Consider the following 25,926-nt stretch of genomic DNA (forward strand, 5'->3'; position numbering starts at 1 on the left):
ATATGTCAAAAGTGGAATGTAGCAGCATTCACAAGGTCAATGGAGAGACTGTGATTTGATGGGTTTTGAGAAAATATTTAGAATGTGTTTTGTCTGTACGTATGCATATATCTCTATACATAGCAATGACTGTCACCATCTGACTTAAATAAATTCTTAATGTGCATAATTGTAATTATACCCCATCCTAGAGTGCTTAAAGCCAGGTTGAATAAGGCTCTGAACAACCTGGTCTAGTGCAAGGTGCCCCTGCCCATGGCACAGGGATTAGAACTAAGTGATCTTTATGGTCCCTATCATCCCAAAGCATCCCATGATTCTGTGATAATCACAGTGGACAGAAAATAGAGAAAAGATAAATCATGACAGAAATCTTAAGTTAAAAATGGAAAACGAAAGTAACATTTACGGAAGGAGTTAGTTAATTCCAGCTAAGTAACATAGCCTGATAAAAAAACCAGCAATAGCAATATCTAAAAATAAAATTTTAGAATGATGTTAATAAATGAGATTTATCTAATCTCATTAGGAGTTTAATTTTACAAAAATATTTTATTCAGGGACATAAAACTAAAAATTAGTATACAGTAGAACTAATCATTAAATGCAATAAATGCTGCATCATCATAGTACATTTCTCTATAACCTGTTTTATTTGTGAAGTGTACAAGAAGGGTAAAGTAAAATCTGACTCACAAAACTTGTTAAGTAATAGTTACTTACTCTTAGTTTTCGGCTTTGCTTTCTAACCAGTTTTCCATGTTGAATGAAATGAACAGGGCAATGATTTATTGCATTGTCAGCTTTATGTCTCAGCCAATCTTCATAACCCTAGAAAAGAGTGAAATGGAATGATGCAGTGATGCACTCTTGGCTATAAAGACACAGAATAGCTCTAGCTTGTAAGAAAAATTTTAAGAATTATCCTTGATTACTGTAAGGGAAAAAATATTCTCACTAGAACAAATTAAATTGTGATCCATGTCAGTACTAGAGCTGTGCTGGATATCTACAAAAAAGAGCATTCATGGTTACAATTAGTCAAACAAAACCATGTATTTCAATAAAGACATCTGGATGAATAAGGGTTTCAAAAGTGTAGAACAGTTTCTGGTATTTAAGTGATTATCTCTTGCTCATGCTCTCTTGATTCGAGTAAGAGCACAGTACTCATAAAAGTAGCTATCAAGAAGGTGGTAGTGTAGGCAGTATATTTGGGAAGAATGTAAGATGATAGACATGACATGACAAAAGGCAGTCGTATTTGATGACCACCTTATATTTAATCCAAACCTTTTAACCCTATATACAATATACAGTTACGAACAATTTTGTTTTGAGAAACCTTGCAGAGTACCCTATTTTTAGTGCTCAATTACCCTATGAATCTGTGTTTTATACAAGCAGACAAACTAAAGGATAGGCAATCTACAACTTTATATTGAAAAGGTCTTGCCATGTGGCAAAGATTGGGACTGACAAAGTCATCGGTGGTTAAGAGCTGGAAAATACCACTTGTAGTCCATAGCATTTTTAGATCTAACTCTCTTGAGCACATATGAAAATTCAATGCAGAACAAAAGTATCACTATCTTGGATGCTCTCAAGAATAATCTCAGAATGTATAGAGACTTTATAACTTTAGTGTAATATACTTCCAGGGGTTGGTACAGCTCCTTAAGAAGGTCCCAAAACGTACACAAGTTGTTGGGAAGAAAAATCAAGGAAATGCACAGAACTGCAGTACCAGCCTATCGTAACGCAGGCCTTGGTAGGTCACTACTAACAGCAACACTTAAAAGAGTAACATTTAAAATCTTAAGAGAGGGAAAGTCACACTAAATTACTAGCTCTTGTATGTATCACAACTTTTGCTCAACAAGAAATGTTGAACTTAACTGTAGAATATACTCAATTATGCATAGTTACCACTGTAAAGAAAGAGAAACACAGCTCTCCATAGCTTCTTTGAAGACTCATGAAGTCTGCATTAGCATAAAGACTGTGAAGTTATCTATTAAGGGACAACTGAAATTATCCTCTGGTTTGGGACCATCTGGGGTGGAGTTAACTGTCTTCACAACAGTCCTGTGCTGCTGTGCTTTGTACTTGGGGCCAATCCAGTCTTGGTTACACGCCAGTGTTTTGGCTGCTACTGAAGAGTGTCAGCATCAAGGCTTTCTCTTCTTTTCCCTTTGCCCACAGCAGACCAGCAGGGTGTGGTGGGTAAGAGGCTGGGAGGGGGCACTGCTTGGACAGCAAACCCAAACCAACCCAACTCTCTCTTTGCTTTTACTTTTGCTCCCTACATTACTCACCTGTTTGATAGCTGTGACAGTGATGACAAACAGAAGTGGAAGTCCACTTGTAACTGGACTAGTAGGTGTATCAATAATTAACTGCAATAAAAAGAACAAGTATTTTCTGATTATATTTTTGTGAATGGAAGCAGTCAATCTTTCAATTAAGATCTTTCAAGCAATTTCATCAATATGTTACAGGACATCAAGGAATTTTAATGGAAAAAAACAGTACTTCAATAAAACTTAAAGAATGTGCACTATACTGGTAAAAATTTGAAAACTGGATTCTCTAAGAAGATACAATACTGTAGTTGGATCACATTAATAGCAGATGTTAATGCCTCATAAAAATATTTGCTGGCAAGACTTTAGGGAAGTGTTAGACTGGAAAGCTGCAGCTTTGGAAGCAAAATTATGGAGCACCATTAGAAATTAGCATGGCACTGGCTTTGCATGTTATACAATAGAGCTGTTCTTATGCACACAAAGAGTAAATTCTGAAATATTGAGCTGGGGCTTCTGCAAATATAAACAAAGATGCAAAATTCACAGAGGCAGTGTAAATGACAAAATCAAGTTGTGCTGAGAATCTGAACTACTTTTTTTCTACAGAATCTGGTCTGTAAAGTAATACAGCTCTTCACTTAGTAAGATTTTTATTATTTACCACAATACTGTGACAGGTTGAGTATTAAGACACCTATACAGCAGCACACTAGATACTCATGGAATTCATTTCAAAACCAAGTATTTATGTACCTCCCTAAGCAAGTATCATATCAATACCTATTATTTCAGTTCTGACAAGCTTTGGTCACAGTACAGTTGGAAAACTGTGATCGAGACATTATTTTGTTATAAAATATAGTATTTTTGCAGAACAAAGAAAACTTTGTCATCAACATAATTTATAGTTACAGTTTTACTGATCTGGATATTTATAACAAAATAAAAATTACAACATTCTTTTCAATTTTTTCAAGACATAGATCTTGCTGTCCAGCTAGTGTGGCTGTCAAATTTTCTTCAGATTAATTTCACACTGACAACCTGGAAATTAAATAAAACCCCTTTTGTCATATCATCAGTGTATAAAAGGTTTTATAGGTGCAACCATTTACCTCCATGGTCATCAAAATCAGGTAATTTTAAAACTTTTTTCAACTTCTTCCTATTTTAGAAAGAGCACAGAACTTACCGGGAAATGGGGAGACTTACCTGAACAAGGAAAATGATGAGAAAATAGAAGTTAGCTATTCTTCTGAATTGCTCAAACAAATTTTTTGGTATAAAGTTCCAAAACGTGTACTGAAAACAAATGCACAGATTATGAGCGTTTGTGAAGAAAATATCATTCACAATCAATTTTATAATTCACATTTCTAGATTAAACAAGAAGGAGGAGTGTTTTTGTTACTTAGTTTAATAATTTACTGAATTTGAATCTTAATTGACAATCATGTATTCTTAGAATAGTATTGTTTATCTGAACTGTGATAATCTTTGTACTAGGGACTATAATAATTTTTTAACTAGCAACAATACTTGTCCAGAGTTAGCTAGTTATGGAATGGTTTATTTAAAGCTGTTAATAGATTTTAAAAGCACCTTCGTAATTTCAAAGAGCACTTTTAATTCACTTTTATGTTATGTTCATGACTCCAGATAGGTGGCACTCAGAGTTAACTACACAGTAATAGCAAGACAACCAAATAAAAGCCGTCAGCTCTTTTGTCCTTGGCAGGGACACAAAACACAAAAATACTCTTCAAGATAAACTACAGTGGTGAATAAGAGTAAGTGGCTGCATATTTCTGTACTGATCTTACAAATTACCATGTTGTAAAATGACACAAGAAACAGCACATAAAGCTGCAAACAGAAAATGTGAAAAGTTCAAATTTAAAAAGTTGTGTAAAAGTGATAAAAGACCTTATCATCATCTAGTCCCCATCCCCTGCCCCGCAGCAGGTTCAACTACAGTGTTTTTACACAGCTCACTTTGTAGTTCCAGCAAAACATTGCAAGGATTGCTTATAGGAACACATGTAAAAAAATGTCAGCTATAATTGTGTGAAAAGGTTTGAAAAATGGCTTGAGAAAACTAGCACTGCATCATCTTATTATCCAAATTATCCTTTGACACATAATAAAATGACAACTCCAATAAAACTTTCATTTCAAATGAGATGGGGTAAGAAGCTTATCCTAATTTATTTGCTCTCTTACAAATGTGCCTTGTCTCCTCTTGGCAGATTGCACTTATACTTGCTGATAACCAAATTATTCCATGAGCTAGACATCTTCTGAATTTGGCCCTGAAGGCAAAGAGAGCTCCAGAAGGAAAGTACTCTTATTACATCTAGAGACAAAAAGTATCCAGGAGAAATATGCTTTAAATGGATATGAAACCCTATTACATACAGCAATCTTTGTACTTCTTGGGTGTTAAAGCCTGAACATGTGCAAGACATAGGAATGAAATGTTCTTCTTCTGTCATGTGCCAAAACTCAGTATCTATCTTAATATGCCCTAAGTTACCACTTAATCCTGCATAATAGCTAGTTTGGTATTAAATCACCTGTGAGCAAGCCAAAACTCAGGCATGCAGACATGCAACAGCTAGAAAATCAAGTGTTCTAGTCTTGCAATCAGAACACTTTTCATCAGACAGGAATGCAGTCTGCACCACTCATTATCCAGCTACATGGAATTTTCAGAGAGAATGAGTTAGACTTGATTATTTTTCCTTGCCCAACAATGCTGATCATTCAAAACTACTATTATGAGAGATGACCATATGGATTGTATTCAATGACAATAATTGCATTTTTTCATCATTATCAGGAAATATTAGCTCCGTTTTTTAATGTTATCAATTTATTTTTTCAAGAATCTCTGCCTGCTGGGAAAGAAAAGTGAAAAGCATTTGTTTCCATTTCCCTGTTTAGCTCTTTTGATAGAAATACTATTTTTCCATGGTAAAGGATCTTCTGACCATTAAAAGTTCAATGATTTACACAAGCCCCCCAAATCACCATTCATGAAATAAAAATGTAATCTCTTATGTAATAACATGCACTTAAAATCTCCTAGAGGGCTTTTTGACAAAATGTCTGGTAATAGCATTTTACTGTTGGACTAGATATTTAAAATATCTGATTGAGGAATCAAGTAAATAAATTGAATCAACAATCCATAAAAAGGTTGTTCACCTTTACCTTTAGTATCCAACTGTCCTCATATTCCAACATTAGTTCACTCCTTTCCCTGACAAGCTGTGGTCTACCACAGCTCCACCTTTATCAGCAACTCTCTTAGGTGAATAAAAGTGAATAACATGGAAACAAATCACTTTAATGGCTGAGAAGTGCTTCCTAAAATGGATGCTTCTTTAACACAGACTATTTCTTAAAACTTTATTTTCAATCTGACAAATTTTTAGCACTTTACGACTCTGGGTTTCAGGCATACAAAGTATGTCTTTATTCTGCCCATTCACTTTCAACAGACAAGTAATGATTTTTGCAGTTTAGGCAAGAAAGAACACTAAGGTGTCTAGACAGACCTTCCCCTACCCAAGCCATCAGTAGCTCAGAGCAGTATCTACAGATGGGCAAGTAATGTTTAATCAACATAATCACTCCTCAGAGAAGCAACCAAGGGGCTGCCACTCAGAACAAGATTTATCTCACGCCTGCTGCATTCAAGGCAGTTTCTCTACCCTAGCCAGACAGGAACAAAACAAAAGTTTTTAAAGGAAAGTCATTAAAATTGACCCTATTAAATCCATCAGATTATTGTGCTGAGAGTTACTACTATCATCTCTCTCTTCTTCAGATAATTTCTAGTCATGTTCTTTGTAAACTCTTAAAAAGTGGTTTGTGTATATTTAACTACTTTTTTTTTCCACTATAATTCACTTGAAGGAAATAAATTTATCCAAACAGTGACACACTATTTAGATAAGCTTTCAAGTTGGAGATGGCTTAAATGATCTTTTCCAAATGCTACCGAAGCTCCATGGGACAGAGCACACAGGTGTTTTTTGCTGACAGGAGGTAACACATCAGACACAAAGTAGTAGTAGTTATGCATCCAGCCAAAAGAAGAACACATGGTGCCAACAGATGCATCTGAAGCACTGTGCAAAAGTCTTTAAGATAAATCTGGTGTCAAAACAAGTAGATTTTCTTCCCATTTATAATTGCAGTAGCACCTGCAGTGCTGGTATATTTCTGCACTTGTGAGCACGTCCACAGTATTCCCACCCATGCCCTTGGCTCCATCCTGCTCTTTACTGATACCATCTTGTTTTCAGCACCTCCAAGGCCAGTCACACAAATTCCAGAATGTAAAATACAGTGTTCTTGACACTGTACTTTGACCCTTCCATTTGCTATCCACATGCCAGAATTTTGGTTCATATTTCAAGCTTCTCTTTCCACTCTAAGAGGCAGATATTTTCTTAAGTAAAAGGAGAGTTTCTTAAGTAATCACTTTACATCAAAAGCTGAAGCTGTAAGAAAAAGCACTTTGTACTGAGTTTTGTCAACACCTGTTTCTTAGTGATTGTTTGTTTTAAATAGTCACTACCTCTCTTCTAACACACCCTGATTTCACTATTTTCACTCAAACTTTTGGACTGCTTCTTGTAAATGCTTAAAACTATTACAATAAAAACATCTACTATATTGGTTTAGCCCTAGTTCATAGACATTTTCCTAGGATTATTCTCATCCTTTTCACAAAACAAAATTCATCCTGAGGACAATAAAATCAGACTAGTATAGAGAAAAGCTGATCTTGCAATCATTTGTGTCTATGCTGACGTCAGTATTTTTAATGAATACATTTTTATATCAATTACAATAAACAATACATGCTTAAAGCTGCAGTTTAAAAACTAGATTGCAGGCATGTGTGCATACAATGGAATAGTTTTGGTGGAAAAGAACATTCAAGATCTTCTCAAGCACCTAGCCCCAACCTCCCTGCCATGGGCAGAGACATGTTCCACTTGAGCAGGTTGCTCCAAGCCCCATCCAAATCAACCCTGAATGCTTCCAGACATACAGCATCTACAACTTCTCTGGATAATCTGTTCCATCCATGCCACACCATCCTCAAGGTAAATCTAACCCAACCCTCTATTAAGCTTCAAGCCCTTCTCCCCAGTCCTTTCACTTAACACCCTTGTAAAAAGTCCCTCTCCAGGTTTTTTGTAGTCTCATTTTAGGTACTAAACGTAACACTTTACATATAACACCACCTTACAAAATATTATGTTACTAAAATGACATAAATATTACATATATTATACATGTATAGGTAAGCCTCTTCAACAGAATAGCTGAAAAACGTCTGATCAAAAGTTTCACAGTTTCTTTAAAGTTAATTTTAGTTACAAAAATATTGCTTTTTTTTAAACATGATTTGTCTATCTCTATAGAGAACTAGTACAGAAAACTATTGCAAAGGGTATTAAAAAACCCAGGAAATCAGTAATTATCTGAAATCATAAGAAGTGAGTTGAGCATGTGTTGTCTAACTCAAGTGACTTGCTTATAAACATACAGGAAGTTTATAGCAGAACTCAGCTATGTTCTTTAATGTATTAAGTTAATGTGAAGACTTTGACTCAAAGCAAATAAAAAAAAAATCAGACTTCTGTGCTTATATGCTACTCAACAGAACTGGAATATTTTGAAAAGTGTTGTGCCATATTTATGACAATTTGGAATGAATGCAGAAAGACACAACAATATATTAACAGAAGTATTAACATAAGCACCATCTGCACAGTGTTTATCATTCCGCTGAGGGAGGGACTCTGGTTTCTCCACACCACAAGGTCATTCACAACACAAGGATCAGTGAAAGCTCATGCGGGGCTTTTACAAGTGAGTAACAACCACCAGTACATTCAGAGAAAGTGTGAAAATGAAACAGATTTGGGGAAGTTACATCAAATGGCACACTTGATGAACCAAGACACATATTTTGGCATAGGGTCCCGTATAACCAGTTGCTGATAAAACAGCATTTCTATTACAAACAAGTCTATCTTTAGTAGTCTCTGTTCAGCAACTCCCAGTCTTATCAAATAGAGGCTATTTACTTCAGGAACTCCTCTGACTAAGAAATCCTCCAGAATCCGTAATTATGTAATTATAATTAAAAAAAAACAAAACCAAAACCTTACAGCAAGGATGACTGAAGACAGAAGTCACAGAGAATACTAGGAAAACAGAAGAAAGAGCATCTGAGAGCAAGGAAGCTTCACTTTCCCACTTGTAAAGAGAGAAAAACTACACCTGTCCTCCCCGGCATTAGGTTTGGATCTGTTCTTTTCCTTTCTTCTTCTGCTTCTCTTTCACTACATGAACACTCCACACTGCTACAGAAACTTATAAAGCTCTGTTAGGGGCAGTACCAGAGCAGAAGATAAAATATTGCTAATAACCCTGGACTGAGCCATGGGAAGGGTAAATGGCTTCTCCTGGGAACACAAGGGAGGTTGCAAAGAGCCTCTGACCTGGAAATCCCATGCTGAGCAGGATCAGAGCAGATCAAAAGCAAAGAAGAGCTCTTTCTTGCTCTCTCTAGACACTGACAGTTACTCCCAGAAGGAAATTGTATTATTGTGCCTGGAAGAAGTGCACACGCATCCACTCCCCTCAGCTCAGGTATTGAAATCCCTCAGCTGGCCCCTTTGAGAGTCCAATTGATTCACAGGCATTTAAGCTTTACTGCCAGCCAAGTCCATTTATTCTTCTCATCTCTAACAGCTCCTGCCCTGCTCAGGGCACACCTGACCCTCCAGCCCTTGCAGCATGGGATCTGACCTCCTGCTTCCCCCAGAGTGGTTGGGACACAGGGGATTACTCAGGCAAAATGGAAAGCTCTGCGCTCCAGCTGCATTCAGAGCAGAGCAGTAAAAGGCACACACAATGCTCACTGCTTAAGTCCCTGTCCCATACACATCTCTGTCTACCCACCCTCTCTGCCCCCCCAGGGCATGCTGCTACACAATCATTTATTGGCTTCACAAACACATGACCATGCCTCTTTCCACTGGGGGCTTTGGACACTCTTCTGGCTTTCAAATATCATTGCTCAGGGCTGTGTTTGTACTCCTCATCTTGAAACTGCTATGTCATGGCCCTAGAGAGGCCAAAGGCTTCCAGTTGTGAAGCAGTACCTTGGAAAGTGTGGGACAGCCTAGGTTTCTGCTAGGTTCCAAGTGGCTCTAGATAGAGGTGGTTTAGTATTTCCTTAAGCTTCAGCAAGTATTAATATTTCTTCTAAATGTGGCAATAAAATGAGAAATCAGAGCAGACCCAGTCTTTGTATGTTTGTATGTGCAAGTGCTGCAGGGAAACAGCACAAGGGCATGAATTTCTGCTGAAAGAACGGAATATTTCAACAGCATCTGCTGAAACATGTCAGAATTACTTAACTTGATTAAACTAATAGTTACTGGAACTAATTGTCAGTCGTCTCAATCAGACTGGCACTGAAGGTAGCTAAGTTTTGCCTTGCCATGTATAAGATTCCAAACACACAGCAATATTGTCTCAGGACACTGTCACAGAAACCAATGTTTCAATCAGTATTTAATGAAAAGACCTCAAGAAACAGACAACTGAAGACTGCATTATTTGTGCAGCAAAACCAGTATCACTTCTGATCCATGAATACAGCATATAGCATTACAAAGTAGGAAATAACAGTGGTCCAGTTCTCCCACCTGAGTTCAACTGATTGCTTTTTTATAAGGAAGAACAGGAAATAAAGCTACAGCACAAATGAGCACTTGGTAATTTCATGTATAATTTAATTACAGTGACATCTCTTCAGGGCAAATTCTTCAAGTAATAATTCTGCATCCACTGTAGAGTCAATCTTGCATTTCATGAAAGAGTCACATCCCACTACTCTTCAGTATCATCTTCCAGGAGCATAAGTCCTGCTGTCTCCAGCTATGCTGATGACCCAGGCATAAGTGGGCTCTGTAGCTGTAAAATTTCTCATTATTAAATTATGACAGTAAAAGTTTGCAGCTGGACATGACCACCGAGGCAAAATATTCAGTCTGATTATCCACAGACTGAAATGAAGAGTAAAAGCCTCTCTAAGTCTACTTTACCCAACTTCCTCTGTGGGTGATACGGTGGGGGGGAAAATCTGTTCTCCTGCCTGAAGTTCATGGATTTTGAAATTTTGCCAGGTGTCTCTGACACACAGGAAACTCTCTTAGCTCTCATTAAACAAGCAGCTCCTATCCAGGAATTTTTGGCTTTCTTGTGGTTCTTTCTTTATGGGCTTTTGGTTTGGTCTTTTTTTTTTTTTTCCAAAAGCCATAAGCAACTCTAATTAAAAATGTTCCTATGAACTCCATGTTGTTGTCTCAAAAAAGATGTTATTTTCAGTACAATTTTTCCCTCTGTTCAAGAGAAATTTACACATCCAATCAGTATTTGATTCATTGATTCCAGTAGAACAAGAAGTGCAGCTCCCCACTTTGTCAACAAATGAGCTCCTTGAAGCATAGCAATTGTATATAAGTATTGGATTAACTTCAGGAAAAGGGAATTTGGAAATTGAAAAATATTAAATTAATAACAAGCTAAAAACATCATCATGACACTACATAAATCCATGGTTTGCTATATACTGAATGATCTGTGCATGATTCCACTGGTTTGGGAAAAGGGGCAGACCAAACCTGAGCAGAGGCATGGAGTAGCTTTTACATAAACAATTACTAAACTGGCTCAGGGCTATTCCTCCTGGAAAGGGAATTTGGTGGAAGACCACCAACAGGACCAAGATTATAAACAGGGGATAACTGTATTCCAAAATCTTGAATTAGACAATAACTAACTCAAATTAGCAGGAATTTCTAGAAGGAAGGCTCATAGTTTCTTTTGGTAAACATTTTATACAGTTGAACTGCTCTTTATTCTGAGAATTTATTTACATGGGCTTAAAAGATACTGAAGGAATTCACAGAGGAGAAACTCATTAAAGACTACTAAATACACAGTCATATTCCCAGCACAATAACATGAAGCCTGAACCTTAAGGAAGTTTTGTACTAAAAAGTTATTTTATAATTTATCAGTTTTTTTTCAAAAAGTACAATCCTGTTTCTGAAGAAAAAGAGGTTGTTTCTCGCAAAGTTTTGGTAGCTGCTATGGCTGCCTATTTTGACTTAGTTTCCTTTGAATTTGTAAGTTCCACCAAAAAGTAAATAGTATCAAAATGTGAATAATTTTTTTTCTGAAAAAGGCAAGTCATGTCCCTGCCAATTCAATTACTTTCTTTCTTCTACACTTGAAACATTGGAATTCTTCTACTAGCTGATATTTTTCCACGATGAAGCACTGTCATGTGACAAATTCAATCAAGGGCACATAACAGCCACTTCAAAGGCCAACACCCAAGGCAGCTGAAGCAGCTAAAAGTTAAATCAACAAAAGGATACATGCTATAAAGGTCACTGTCTGTAGAAGGTAAAAGGAACTGCATGCACAATCCAAAAGACATGAGTTTTTGTCTTTGACTACTTCAACATACACCTTTTGCAATACATTGTTAATATCATAACTGAATTAACACTTCAAGCCAATAGAACACTTTTGTCTAGCCAAGGTCTGTCCCTGCATCATTTTTCACGATCAGGAATGCATCATTAGGCAGAGCATCAACCACATTCCACAGCAACACTGCAATGTACACGAACTATCCCTCTGCACTTGAATCAAAATATTACCTTGCTGACACCAGGAAGCCTCTGGTGAAGCATAGCTAAGTGTACCTTTGGAAGGACCAGTAAAGTTCCAAGGTTCACATTACTGGAAGGTGATGTCTTTTTCAGGGCATTATGACATGACATTTTTAGTAAAGCAGCATACAGACAGACAAATTGATGCCATTTTCTCATGCTTTTCAACTATCCTTTTTAGAAACTCGGTTTGTTTTAAATTGGTAAAGTCTGTACTTGGAAGTTTCGAGTTTCTCATCCTTGAAGAGCAATCACAGACCTTCTTACATAAGCACTAAACACCTATAAAAGCCCAGCTGAAAGTTACTGTGTCTTGCTGATGAAAGATGAAGGAAGTTACCTTCACAGCTGAGGTAACATTATACAGTGTGCTGGTGAGCATGTACCTTTAAAATTATGGATTTGCCATCTTAATTTTGCACATTTGAGCATTTAGTAGGAATGTAATGTCTGCGTTCCCTACACTGTAACGGGTGCCCCCTCTGAGGGTTCATAAGCAAGGGATAAGGACAGGTGAAAGGGGAAGAGAAAGCAGCTCACAGAACCAGAATGAATGCTAGTCAAGTCACAACAGTGCCTTATTCAGTTTGTCTGGGATGAAGCGTGGGAATAATAGAGTTCACTTGAAAGGGACAGCACAGGAAGTTCTCATATACAAGCAACAACTTTCAGCAGTCTGAGGAACTCTTCAATATTATAAAGCATTTACATGAATTCTCTTCCCTCCTGAAATATCACCACCGCATTTCCACAAAGACAACCTACATTTTATTTTTTAAATGAATAAGTTTAAATCAATAAACAGAAACATTGAGAAACCTCTTGTATATATAAAATGGATTTCTACTAATACTTTTTGTTTATGAAAGGCTATTTACAGATACAGTTCACAGCTAAATAGTTTAACATTTAAAATATTTAACTGAATATGCTTTATATTCAAATAAATATATACTAAAGTCTCTGCCCTGAATTGGTTGAAGTCATATATGTTTACTGATTGCTGGCAAGGATTCCTTAGCTCAATGCGTGTTTAAGTCATACTTTAAAAAATCTCACTCTGCAAAGCAAAGCAACTTGTGACTTCCACTAACTTAATATGTCAAAACACAGTTGAACAGGATGTTGTTATTTCAATACAACTATCAGCAACAACTTCAATGGCTTTATTTACTTACATCTCAAATGAGATTAAAAAAAAAAAAGTCACAGGAGTACAAAAATTGCATTAAGTGTGTTTACTCTTCCATAATTCAAAAGACAATACAAACCAATGTGTAGAGCACAGGATTTCCCACTGTACCAGTCTGACTGTACTTCATCTGCCTTACCATTCAAGCATTCCATCTAATTAAAGATGCCTAAATACTACACTGCTGCTTAGTCCACTTTCTTTGAAAGAAGTATTGTAAGAAAGTAGCAAATAGAAAATCTCACATAAGAACTGCCACACCATTTGTGAAAAGTCTGGCTTTCATTATGCTAATGGCTGGCAAGTGTTCAGGTCCACAAGGATAATCACTCAGCTCCTAGAGATCACAATGCTACCAAGGTTCTTAAAATGGCTGAGGATTTGAGACACTATTCCAAAAAAATTTCTCAGTAAAGGAGATATAATTTTGAATTGATTATTTTGTATTAGCTGAAAGTGTGAGCTCATGAAGATTAAAATCTAAATATATTGCAAACTTGGGAGTTCTTGAGTTGTTAGCCATACATCACCTGCAAGCATTCAAATTTCTATGCCACTGCAGTAAAAACCTTTGGCTAAAGAATGCCAGCTGGAAAGCACCAACATCCCAACTGCTCACAAAAAGCTGCTGGAGCTTATGGAAGTTAAAACTTACTAATCGAGGTAAGGGACAACTAGAAGATTTCTAAACAGGACAAATGTATTACACTGCCAAGACTTTACTATCATGCACTTTCATGAGAATAAAGACTGTTGACAAAATCCCTCAGGAGCAGTAGGGGCTTTTGAAGGGAATGACACTTAGGGTAGAGAGAGTATGATGAATCTAAGTGCTCATCAAATTGAATTATTTCTAGCACTTTGAGGTACTGCTTTCAAGTACAAAGGATGCAGTCTTTCTTTAGGAAGATTTTGTTTACTCCAGGATTGCCTCAAATGAAAATTTGTTTTTTCTTTATTGAAAAGCTCATTATTACTCAAAGACTGTACTATACTAGGTACTACAGTAAACATGGGAGAAATTATTCTATTTATATTCACTTTGGAGACAAATGAGCAGTTAGTTTCTCCAAAATATATCTGAGATATCTTCATTTTACCTTTGCTGGTTGTGGAAAGGAAAAATATACAGGAAGCCTAGGAAAAATCTTTAAAAAATTAAAGAGAACTTCAGCTGACTTATCTAAATGAATGAAAGAAAATATAGGTACCTTTGATGAGACTATTCTATTATCCGGAAATCTCTGTGGAATGTATGCTTCCGCGCCTGGAGGCGGCTCACGATGCCCAACATAAATAGTCCGACTGTCCACCCAATTCTCTTCTCCAGCACACTAGGGGAGAAAAAAAGAGTTACTGTGTCAGTTCACTCATGTTACTGCAGGAACACTGAGTCACACACTGAATTAACTAATCACATGCCTGACCCTCTACACATACACAGCCGGCAGCAAATGACCCCTCATACTTTTCTGTATCAGCTCAAGATCATCAAAACACCTAAAGCCAAGACAAATGTCAAAACTCTGCCTTAACTGCGCTTCGCTTTCCCACAACGTAACGAAAGAGCATCCATGAAAATCACTGTTCTGACTTTTTTGTTTATAAATGAAAAAAGGGTGAATTTTTTAAGACCCTCAGTCAAATTAGGTATTTAGTATTTATGTTTATTACTCTTTTCACCACTAATGAAAATCTGTGCTAATCAAAATATTTTAATATATGACAAATTGTTCACATTTTTTGAGACCAGCCAGCCATAACTAAGAATTTCATTTGCAGCAAAATGAAACTTTTTTCCTGAAATACTAGTAGTAATCATTTCTCCACACATAAACAAGCTTAGACATTCTTAGTTTGCCAGGAAAAGACCTCAGCTTGTCAATTCAGAGCACTTCCTCTTCTATGAAAGCTGTAGGAAAAAAAAGCAGGTGTGCCAAATTTTCACATTCACAAACTCCACCACACCTATGGCTTCCCCAAAATTACTACTTCCGTGTTCTATTAACTGTTAAAAAAAGTACAAACCACTGTAAAAAAATTACTTACACAAAACCAAAACAACCAATTTTTAAAATTTATAAATAAATTTTTTTGGGGGGACATAGATATAAAATGACCATCCCTTAGTCAACAGTCTAATTCACACCTACCTTATGAAAAACATTTCTGAAGCACAGAATACATTTCTAACACTTGGAGAAGCCCAGGCATCAGCAACTTTAACATCATCATATGGTCAAATCTGGAGTAATTTAAATACGTCATAAGTTAAACTCAAAACCTCTGCTTTATGTTGCACTGATGCATTTACACATTCTTTCATTAAGCATATTAGACAGAAGCTTCTTTACAGCATCCTCAACAGCTACATGGTATTTAGTACATTAAATACGTCCTGGAAGTGCTCCTGGGCACGGGTGCTTGTCTGCCTCTAGAGGTGAACCTGTCTGCCTTTAGAGGTGAACTGACAGTTCACCTCTAAAACCCCATTTGTTCGGGGTTAGTTTGACCCTGAGCAAACTAACCCCAAACAAATAGTGTGACTTTGTTAGTTTACACAGCCAAGGCACCATTCCCCACAGCAGCTGGATGTACCTGTGCAGTTCTCGACAGAGTTTAGTCACACAGACGTGGTTCCTTCTTTTCTAGCTAGTCTTAATGTCAATAGTTATAGGTCCATTTACTTTACTAGTACACACTTGGCTATTAAGCTTAAAACAAAATTTAGTTCTCGAACTTAAAAAGCATTCACCCTAACATTTTCTTCATCAATTCACATCTGTGGTTTTTCCACTGCCCTTAAGTGCAACAGAGCTGAAGATCACTTTCTACATAATTTACTGGGAACAGACATATAAAATCTTGCAATACCCTGCAGATTCAGAGCAGTTAAGCTAATAAAACAATTATCTCTGTGATGTGCATGACATTCTTGAGGTTGGAGAGAACACCAAAAATATAAAAAGAAAACCTATTGGACACAGACTATTAACCACAAAATAGCTGAGTAGAAGTCATCAAGTAAAATGTAAAGTGAAGTAGAAAGATTAAAGAAAAGCATCTTCTGCCATCCCAGAAGTAGATACCAGAAGCAGACACAAAGGACCCAAAAATCATTACTTGATTCTTACACATGACAGAAAAATGAAGGCATTATGTTCAGAAGACACCAAAGGACAAAATTTCAATAACAGGCATAAAATTAAAGCCAAAAGCAAACCGCGTGCCTTTCTTATGTGTTATTCAACTTCCAGTAACTTGAAAGAGTCACTCAAATACATTATATGAAGCTGTTCCCAAAGGAAGTAAAAATGACAGCCCCTCATAAGATATACCAACAGCCCAGTCAGGACTTATGCTAAGTCCTGTAACTGCCCCTGGCTCAATGGGAGCGCACACACATTTCTCCCATGCCACAGCTAGCACAGGCTTGAAACTAGGACGTGGGTCGGTATAAAAATTGCATTGATTTTCCAGTCAGACAACTTCTCCCTTAGCACCAAGTGGACTTGTCAAAAAGTCAAGTGTCATTCGGCCCACTCCTGAAGGCCAGATAACATTCTTTGTGCAAACCAAAACATTCTGGAAAGAAGTAAAGCATGGCAATGTTTCTATATTCCACCTTACTTCTATGGCAATAACAAAACATAGTTTCTTTACCATTTTATCAGTACACAGTACTTTTTTTATCTTGTCAGTGCACTAAATGTACGATGCAGACAAATTATCTACTGACACTTGCGTCACTTAATACTCCTAGAAATACAGTGAGATATTCCTGCAAAATACATCAAATTGTACAACATTTTTTAATTTTTCATTAGAAAGGACATTCTAGACATAAATGCAGCACAAAGATCACTCCTGATAAATGAAGTGCCTAAGTTCAGAGATGATTACCTAAACACCTAATGGGAACACCACATGAACTTTGAAAACAAAGAAGACATCCCTCAGCTTCTACTTTCCTCTACAGAGGTCCAGCTCGACAATTTCTCTCAATTACTATGAACCAACCCAAACAGCATGACAACACTCTTAGCTCAAAAAGGCACTTTTTAAAGTTTCACTGCATCCATTGACTCTTCATGACTCAGTTAAAACAGGCCTCCAAAATTACCTATGAACCTGAGAAGACAGAGCTCTAAACAGCACCCTACTGCCATTTACAGGTCTGATAACCCTGGAGTACTGTGTCAAAACTAAGTAAGCCAACCACTCTGGAATTTGTGTCCCTAAAGCAAAGCATTACTTTAAGCAACAATATAAAATAAAGACAATCGCTTTTATTAGCTTAATTTCATCTGGTTTTATCACAGATTGATAAATTTACCACAAATGTATAAAACCATATCTAACTTAAACTATCTGCTAACACAGCACATTTTTTCTTTTTCACTATGTTAATAGGTTATAGAAAATAAATGCACTTTACCAACCTAATTCAACAACTTCAAACCTCCAAAACCACTCCCAGTACAAGTGTAAAAAACTATGCATGGGAGAGTAAGGCTCTCTTTGCCAGTGAAGCAGAACTACAATACACAAAGTCAGATGCATTGCTCAATATGGCAAGACTTGTGTGAAGCAGAAAAAGATACTTTTAGAAAAACAGCACTTGAAGCCAGGACGTGGGTCACATAGAGAAATGAAACTACAGCAACTGAATGTCCTGTAATGCCATCCTTCAAAGCCAAACACCCTGATCTGACAGTTCTTTTAGTGTTCTGGTATTACAACTTACAGACCCTGATCTGACAGTTCTTTTAGTGTTCTGGTATTACAACTTAAGGAATGTCACCAGAGTCACTGAAAAAAGCAGTCTGATGCCACTGCCAGAACAACAAACTACATTAACTTTTTTTAAAGTTCCACTGCTTAAGCCCATTAAGAATATGTCCAAGAAACCATAAATATACCTTAGCATTATCTGCTATTTATAGTGTAAAGCTCAATGTACTGAGACCTACTTTTATTAGCACATCAATGAAATGTTACATAGCTTTTACTCTTTCAAGCAGTGTCAGCAACCATGAAAGCAAAGACCAGCAAAAGACTAAGGCACAGAGACAGAAACAGTTAACAGGATTTTACATTAAGAGTTTAAGTATTTTCTGATTTAAAAAAAATCAAACTTAAACTAGCTTGAGATTCACTTTCATGCTACTCCAGTAATTTTTATCTAGATTTAATTTAAACAAATGTATTGCCTGAAAAGACAAGGGACTTGGTAGTCAATGGGTGACAGCAAAAAGATGATAGGAAGATGCTAGTGGGTAGTTGCTGGAAAAGTAACTGACTTGGAAAGATTCCAAGCCTTTCCCCATATTTTTAGTAAAGAGATTTAACATATGATTTTGAAATCAGTGGAAACACTGAATGACACCTCCTGACTCTCCACTTGAACTATTAACTCAGGCATAATTACTAGCAACAATCTTCAATATTTTATTTTCTCTCCAAATAATATAAATGCAAACACTACTCAAATAAGTTAATATGCACTAAGTACAGCTGAAAACTCAATCAATCTGCCTTGGCCAAGCTCAAAGTACATTTCAATGAACAGTAGCCTCTCCAACTTTTCTCTAAATGTTTTTTGATTAAAAGAGACAGTGCACTCTAACCACAGATTTGACAGCAACAAATTCTCAGCATCAGCTACAGCCTTGGTCATCCAGGCTGTGACTCCTTTCCTCCACACAGAAGTACTTAACACCAATTGAGGCAGGCTTTCCTAACAGCCTGGTGTTTTACAGAATCACGAATATTTGATGTCAATTTAGCAATTAGCATCACTGTTAAAACTGCACATTACACACACAGCTGCTCAACCACTTTGGAGTTTTAGGATAACAGATACTGACAAGCCATTATCACTCAGAATCTACAGGAAGAACTAATAGTGCACAGTGTGAAAAAACATTCATTCACGCATTACAACAGCTCTGCACTAAAGGCTCTCAGTTTCCAATTTTTCATTCAGTGAAGAGAAAAAAATTCATTATCTCAAAGCTGTAATTCACTAAAGTGAAGAGAAAAAAAAAGTTGCTTCCCCTTCTAATACTGTAAGGAAACTATCCTTATCCTGCAGTATTTACCAAGCAATGAGATCATATAATCTCATCTTTGTCCCTGTCAAATACTCTGAGTACCTTTTACAGTCTTTTAGCGCTGTTTTACACTTGACACCATTCTGTAGGAATAGTGTGGCCATCTCCCTTCACAAACAATGGCACAGAGTACAGATTTTTATGTCCTCTTTCACAAATCCCATCCTTTTAAGGGTATATTTCAATTATAGATAACAAAAATCCATCTAAAGAAATAATTTTTAAATAATCTACATTTCCTAAAGTTGCCAACCAGTAAAATAGATTAAGCTTTTAAATAGTCTACTTCTACAAAAAAAAAAATCTAATATATACGTATTTGCGGAGATAAAGTGTGAAATTCTCATCTATTTAAAGGCTCTTAGTTAGATTTCAAATGATAGGTTAACTCACCTATAGAAAGAGCACTTAAGCTTTACATTTTGTGCACAGCATTATACCAGCCCTTCACATGAATTTGCCAAGTTCAGAATGAAGAGTATAACATTGAAAGCTGTTCAAGTTATGTTTTGTATGAATATAGAATAGCACAGATAAAAGAATTCATATAATTATCAGATAAATACCCTATCAGATTTTATATTCTGAAAAAGGACTACCTCAATATGAGACCTTGTAAACAGAAAGAAAATTACTTAGTTCACCTACGAGTCATGGGCATATGCCATTAAATAACTAATTTAATAGAATACCAAAATGCAGCTCTTCAGATGCAAAAAACACCCCAAAACACACAAAAAAACAACAACCAAAAAACCCCCCAAAAACTAAGAACAACTCTCTCCCAGAAACTTCTCTGACTAATTAACATATTTCCTATGGGTCACCCATAAGGGGATCTGTTGCCACAGATTACCACTGCATTTCATTTCAGCAAATGAATTTTAAATCCTTGGATAAGGATTTTTGTCAGAAATAACATTTGAAGTCACAGAATATTGGACTTAAGTGTATGCAGAGGGAACAGAAAGAAGATATTAACATTCTTTAACTGCTAATAGATTATTTTATTAATAACTCTCAGGGAAAAGTTGTGATTAGAAGCAAAGGCAGGTACATCTTAACTACAGAAAATGCTGCCAGGCCCTTAAGTTTCCCAAACAAGCCATATTTTCCACTACTTGGTGCATCTTGGTTTTCTGATCTTTCTTTGCACCTCCCCCAAGGGTCTTGTGCATGCAGACAGAAGGGGAAATGGATTTATAGTAATAGGCTGAAATAAGTTTCTGTGACATTTTTGAAGAGGAAATGGAAAAGTAAGATGACAAAATGATGCAAAGTTCTGTAAACCACAGTTGTTAGAACAGACATTGTTACAACAGCAAAAACAGCAAATGTTCCAATTTCCGTAAAATACCAAACATTTTTATGTGTGTCCTTAATATAAATTTTATTTCAGCCTTCCAGTTTATGTCTCCTTGAGCATCATACTTAGAGTACAACATTTCTGAAGCTATCCTAATAAACTATATATGAGCTGGCACTGGGACACTGCAATATAGCACTCTGAAGACAGTTAATTCTCCTTTCTGATTTCCAGTTTAGAACATAATTTTAATCTAAATTCCCCATACTCTGTACTTTGAATGGTTGAACAATTTGACCTACCGGATGACAAAGCCAGTGATCTGTGTTCCTCCTAAAAAGGGTTACAATAATTCTTTTTTCACATACATAAAAACTCACCTCAGTTACTCAAAGAAGACTGAGATCTTTTCTAAGCAGTCAATTCAAATTCCAAATACTGCTGACATACTGGCCAGTTAGGTATAGCTATTTCTGATGTCTGTGCTTTCTCTGCAGGCGAATCTTTAGCTTCCCTGTTTCTTTCCATGCCAAGTAACAATAAAAGTGATAGAGATAAAAGTCTCCTATTCCATCCAGTTTCACATAATCACTGCAATGGTGGTAAGAAAGTAGATCTGTGATGTACATGAGTTACTGAGCATGGGGAAAAAGGTGTGCTTTCACCACACTTTTCCTTCCTGTCAATGTACCAGTTTTGACACATTTTGCCCCTTGTTGCCAGTGGGACAGGGACACTGCGTGCCTCTTGCTCCTCTGCCCAAGTCCAGTCAGGGACCGCCTCTACATGGAAATCCTTTCAAGGGTCTCACTTGCAATTAGAAAGGCAAATGAAAAAAAACTACACTGCAAAGCGCAGTGGTAAGAGAAACTAGAAGGGAAAGTGTCACATAAGACACAGGATATTTGACAGTCTTAGTACTCAAATTAATTAAAAATCAAGTTTATTTCTAAGTAGCTCCAGACTAACATCTGAAATGAAGCTTTGCAGAGGAAATTTACAGCTTCCTTAGGTGCCAAGAAAAGCTGTAAAAGAAGTGCAATTTCTTTTTTTTAAAGCAACTGAAGGCCACTAAGATCTACAGGCAGTGCCAGTCACTCAGAGTATCTACAAAGATATTTTCAAGAGAGTTGCATAGATAATTCAGAAAGCAGAATTTCTTCTTTTACTCTTTGTTGCCAATAGCTCTTTCTGTTTGCAGAAATCCAACAAGAAAAAGAATCTAAAGCTATCAAGTTTTCAGGGCAGAACATGGAAATTTTTCTTTAAATTATATTGACAGATTCTAAAGAAACAGGAGGATGGAGGGGAGCAAGTAGCAGATTGCTTTCATTCATTCAAAAATAAGTAAAAAACCTACAGATATGCCCCACTAGTTCTCTTCTTTTAAATTAATGTTATTAATTATTAAATTAAGTAACTAAATTATTAAGAAAAATCAAGCAAGAATACCTGTTGTGATTTTTTTCCAAGGAAGAACTTAATGAATAGAGACAGTATGCAAGATCAGATGCAATGAAATCCATTCCTAAATGGTGTTCTTACAGGAGCTTCAGATTATTCAAAAGGGACTGTACCCTAAAAATATGCTTTATATTTAGAACAGTAAATTACCATCAGACATGGTCAGGACTAGCCAGAGCAACACCACCTTCCACTAGGATTTTAGCAAACAAAAGGGCAAGAGTCAAATTTCCCATCTGAATTTCAGGACAAAGATAATTAAAATATATGGATTTCTGTATTCTTCTTTATACACAGTACAAGGGCTGTGAAAATGCCTCATCTACATGTTTGCAGGTCTTTAAATTGTTCAAGTAAACTATGGATGAAAAAAATAAAAAGGATAGTTAATTATTGCACTATGCATTCTATTGACACACAGCTGAGAAGCAGACCTCAATTCCAACTTCTACTAAAAAAATATAATGTAGTTTTGATATCAAGAAAACACCTCCCACCATTGTAAACCTTTGTCTTTGCATTTGAATCTGTAAAACACGTTCAGTGCCAAGTAGCAACTACTCACTATCTTAATGGTCAGTGCCTGTTAGACTTCCAAATTATTTTCATTCCTAAGTGGATATAGAGCTGGTGAAGCTATGATTCTAGCAGAGAAAAGATGGGGCAACCTTCTTGTATTACATTATGATTATGATACCTGTCCTGGGTTGTAAGATATGTGTGTATTCTATTTGCCATCTGTTAGAGGTGGGGCACTTATCTTCTGTTAACTGGACAGTTTTCTTTATCTCTTCCACAAACCAATCCTACTTCCAGGAGATATCTTCTGTTAATGGGCCACTGAGTGTCACTGCATGACTGATAAAATTACATCATGTCATTGTGAGATGCCCAGGGGGAGAAGCCAAGCATTCCTTCCTGGGTATAGTCTCAGATTTGGAACACCAGAGCAGCCTTTTCCCACTGGATTGCCAGAGGGGCAGCTGTCTTCTCCACTGGATTCCCAAAGGAAGACCAGGCCTATCTACACCATGATGGGACCTTCAGAGGAAAACTACCCCCACTTCTACAGGATCACTGCTCCAACAGAACCAGACCTGTCACTGCAGGAGCATTGCAGCCACCATATAATCAGACTGCTACCAACACCATGACCAAGAGGCTGTCAGGTCATATTCTGATTCTGTTCCTTCATTTCCATGCTTTTTGTAGCACACCAGCACCAAATCTGATGTTATGCAAATTCAGCTTTGTGAATACACTGACACTTTGATAGAAAGAAGGACCCTAATTACAGATGGCTATAAGGTTAATGAAACATTTATTTGGAGCTATTTCAAACACTTTCAACCTACTTCTAACTCTTACATATATATTGTAATACATATACAATAGTATTCAAGTACAGCTCTCAAGCACTCAAGGAATATAAAATTTTAAGCTATTACTTCTTCCTATATTGCAAAGCAATGCCATAGGTTAAAGTACTTCAGGGGAAAAAGCTGTAAGTGATTTATTCAGGTAAGAAGTCACAAACTATTTTACAGTTTAACCTCCTAACACATAGGTGTTACTGATGAAATGCCACATTCAATCCTCATGCATAATAGTGAAAATCTTTTAAATTTTCCAAAATGAGCAGGCATCAGGATGATAAATCTGACCTCAGATAAAGTCGACATTGATGAAAGACTAGAATTTTAAACTTATAAAACGACACAAAGGACATTCAGTAGCTTTGAGTGTTCACATCAGGAGTATGAGTAAACCTTCTTATGATGCATAAGAAGTTTATGACACCAATAACCACAAGAATTTAGAACCCCTTTTGTTTTCACTGCACTTAAGGAACGTGAATTCCATTAAGATTAAACATTACTTTACAACTCTTTTGATGCAGTGAGCTTTTTAATATTTACTTTTACTCTCAAAGAATGGATTTCAAGACTTGCAACTGAACAATGTGAAGTACAATAAATATTTCACAACTCTGTACTTCTACAAACATCAAAAGACTTCAAGAACTTCTACAGTAATCAAATATTTACAAAAAAATAAACTTTATTAGCATTTGCTATTAGCTGTGTTTTAGACGTTAGATATTTATACAAAATCATTATTTTACATTAGAGCTATTTCTTTTGTCATTTATAGTCACAGATAGAATAAGATATATATATACACATTTTTAAAAATTCATTACAATACTGGCTGCTTAGTTAGAAGCTAGTTGCCAATTGCTAGTTAAAAAAACCAAACTAGAAAGCCCAGAATATCTGTTACACAAGAAATTAAATCACAAAGTCGACAAATCAAAATAGTGAATGCTTAGCATTTAAAACAGTGAAAATGAATGTTTATAACTCAACCCTTTGGGAAGTGAAGTCAGAGAAACTCCAGTATCTAACTAATCCCTGAACAAGCAGGACACCAGAACTCAAGGACAGACTATCAGTTTTTATCATCTTAAATAGTTCAGTGGAGACAAGGTGAATTTTAAACCAGGATATCATTAATAATTCAGAGGAAATTTGTGACACAGCAAAAGTGAGGAACAATAAAAAAAAACACTTTCTCAACAAATAGTCACCTGTAAGTTACAACAAGTTGATCTACAATGAACAGACACCCTGAGTAAACATTTCATACTTATAAAATACTACTAATAAAAGTATTAATGATTGCAAGAGAACTCAAAGTAATGCCAACACAGTACACCAAACACATCTAAGTCAAGCTCCAGTATGCTAAGCAGAATATGAAAGACCATCTCTTGGTCAGAAGCAAAGGTGGTTCAAATTGTTTTATTTTAGCAAAACTGTAGCTACTTCCCACTTTAAAATGTTACTATGAGACTTCTATCAGTATAATTATACAATATGGGGGATGTTATTTTAAGCTTTGAGAGATCCATACACCTCCTTTTACTTACATGTGGAAGACAAAATGTCCACACTGCACTTCAATATATCAAAACGTCTCTGTGTCCTTCATGCAGAAAATGAAAGGTATTTTGAAAGAAAGATTTTTCCATCAAGTCTAGAACTGTACTGTAGGTTGAGATTAATATATTCTAAATTGCAATGACTGTGGTAATAAAGGCAAAGGAGGTTATGCAGGTTTGTCTGGGATGAGATGATAAGTGTAATCTCAACCTCCACATGTCTGTCATTCAGTGATAGAGAAAAGAGGTTTAACAACCTTTTGATGCTGCTGGTTTCTACGCAGCAGCATAAGCATACATAAAAATGCAAGAGAAGTCACTGACCTTTAGAGGCTTTGATTTACTGCTGTGACTTCTTTGATGTAGGAAGGGATGGAGGCAAGTTGTTATAATACACCATTCCCCTAAAAACAACTTGTGATGGGATAGTTGCTTTTTGCCATAAAACTCTCTCAGGACTCTAGAATCTAAGAAAAATCACCGTTTTTTTTACCCTAGACAAACATACTTCACAACATCAACTCACATCTTTAATAATCTTACTGAAGAAATGTTTCTCAGGCTTCAAAGGCTGATCTGCCATGCCTTCCCTTTTCAATGATAAGCGAAGAAAAAACAAGAAAAAACCTAAACACATTTTCTTCTCAGTAAAAGGAGTCTCTATACCCCACACTTTGGGAAATGCAAACGGAAATAAGCTCCCAGTACAGGCTGGCAGGAAAGACCTCTATTTAGCAAATTTGAAAAAGCATACATATACCTAAGGGCATCACAGGCCCTACAGCTATTTCAGAAACCAAGCTGAAT

The 25,926-nt window shown here is 36.4% G+C and overlaps 1 protein-coding gene across 5 annotated transcripts in view; it reads right to left on the minus strand.

Annotated features, from left to right (window-relative positions):
- Nucleotides 1-25,926, minus strand: part of ATP11A (ATPase phospholipid transporting 11A) — a 117,936-nt gene that overhangs the window by 46,079 nt on the left and 45,931 nt on the right. For all 5 annotated transcript variants that reach the window (XM_030234154.2, XM_018908982.3, XM_050970137.1 and 2 more), the window contains exons 2-5: nt 14,501-14,623; nt 3,522-3,611; nt 2,319-2,399; nt 724-831 (exon numbers count right to left, since the gene is read on the minus strand). In XM_030234154.2, the coding sequence (XP_030090014.1) occupies nt 724-831; nt 2,319-2,399; nt 3,522-3,611; nt 14,501-14,623 (402 nt within the window). The remainder of the gene's footprint in view (nt 1-723; nt 832-2,318; nt 2,400-3,521; nt 3,612-14,500; nt 14,624-25,926) is intronic.

Source organism: Serinus canaria, chromosome 1 (assembly GCF_022539315.1).
Source record: "Serinus canaria isolate serCan28SL12 chromosome 1, serCan2020, whole genome shotgun sequence".
NCBI lineage: Eukaryota > Metazoa > Chordata > Aves > Passeriformes > Fringillidae > Serinus > Serinus canaria.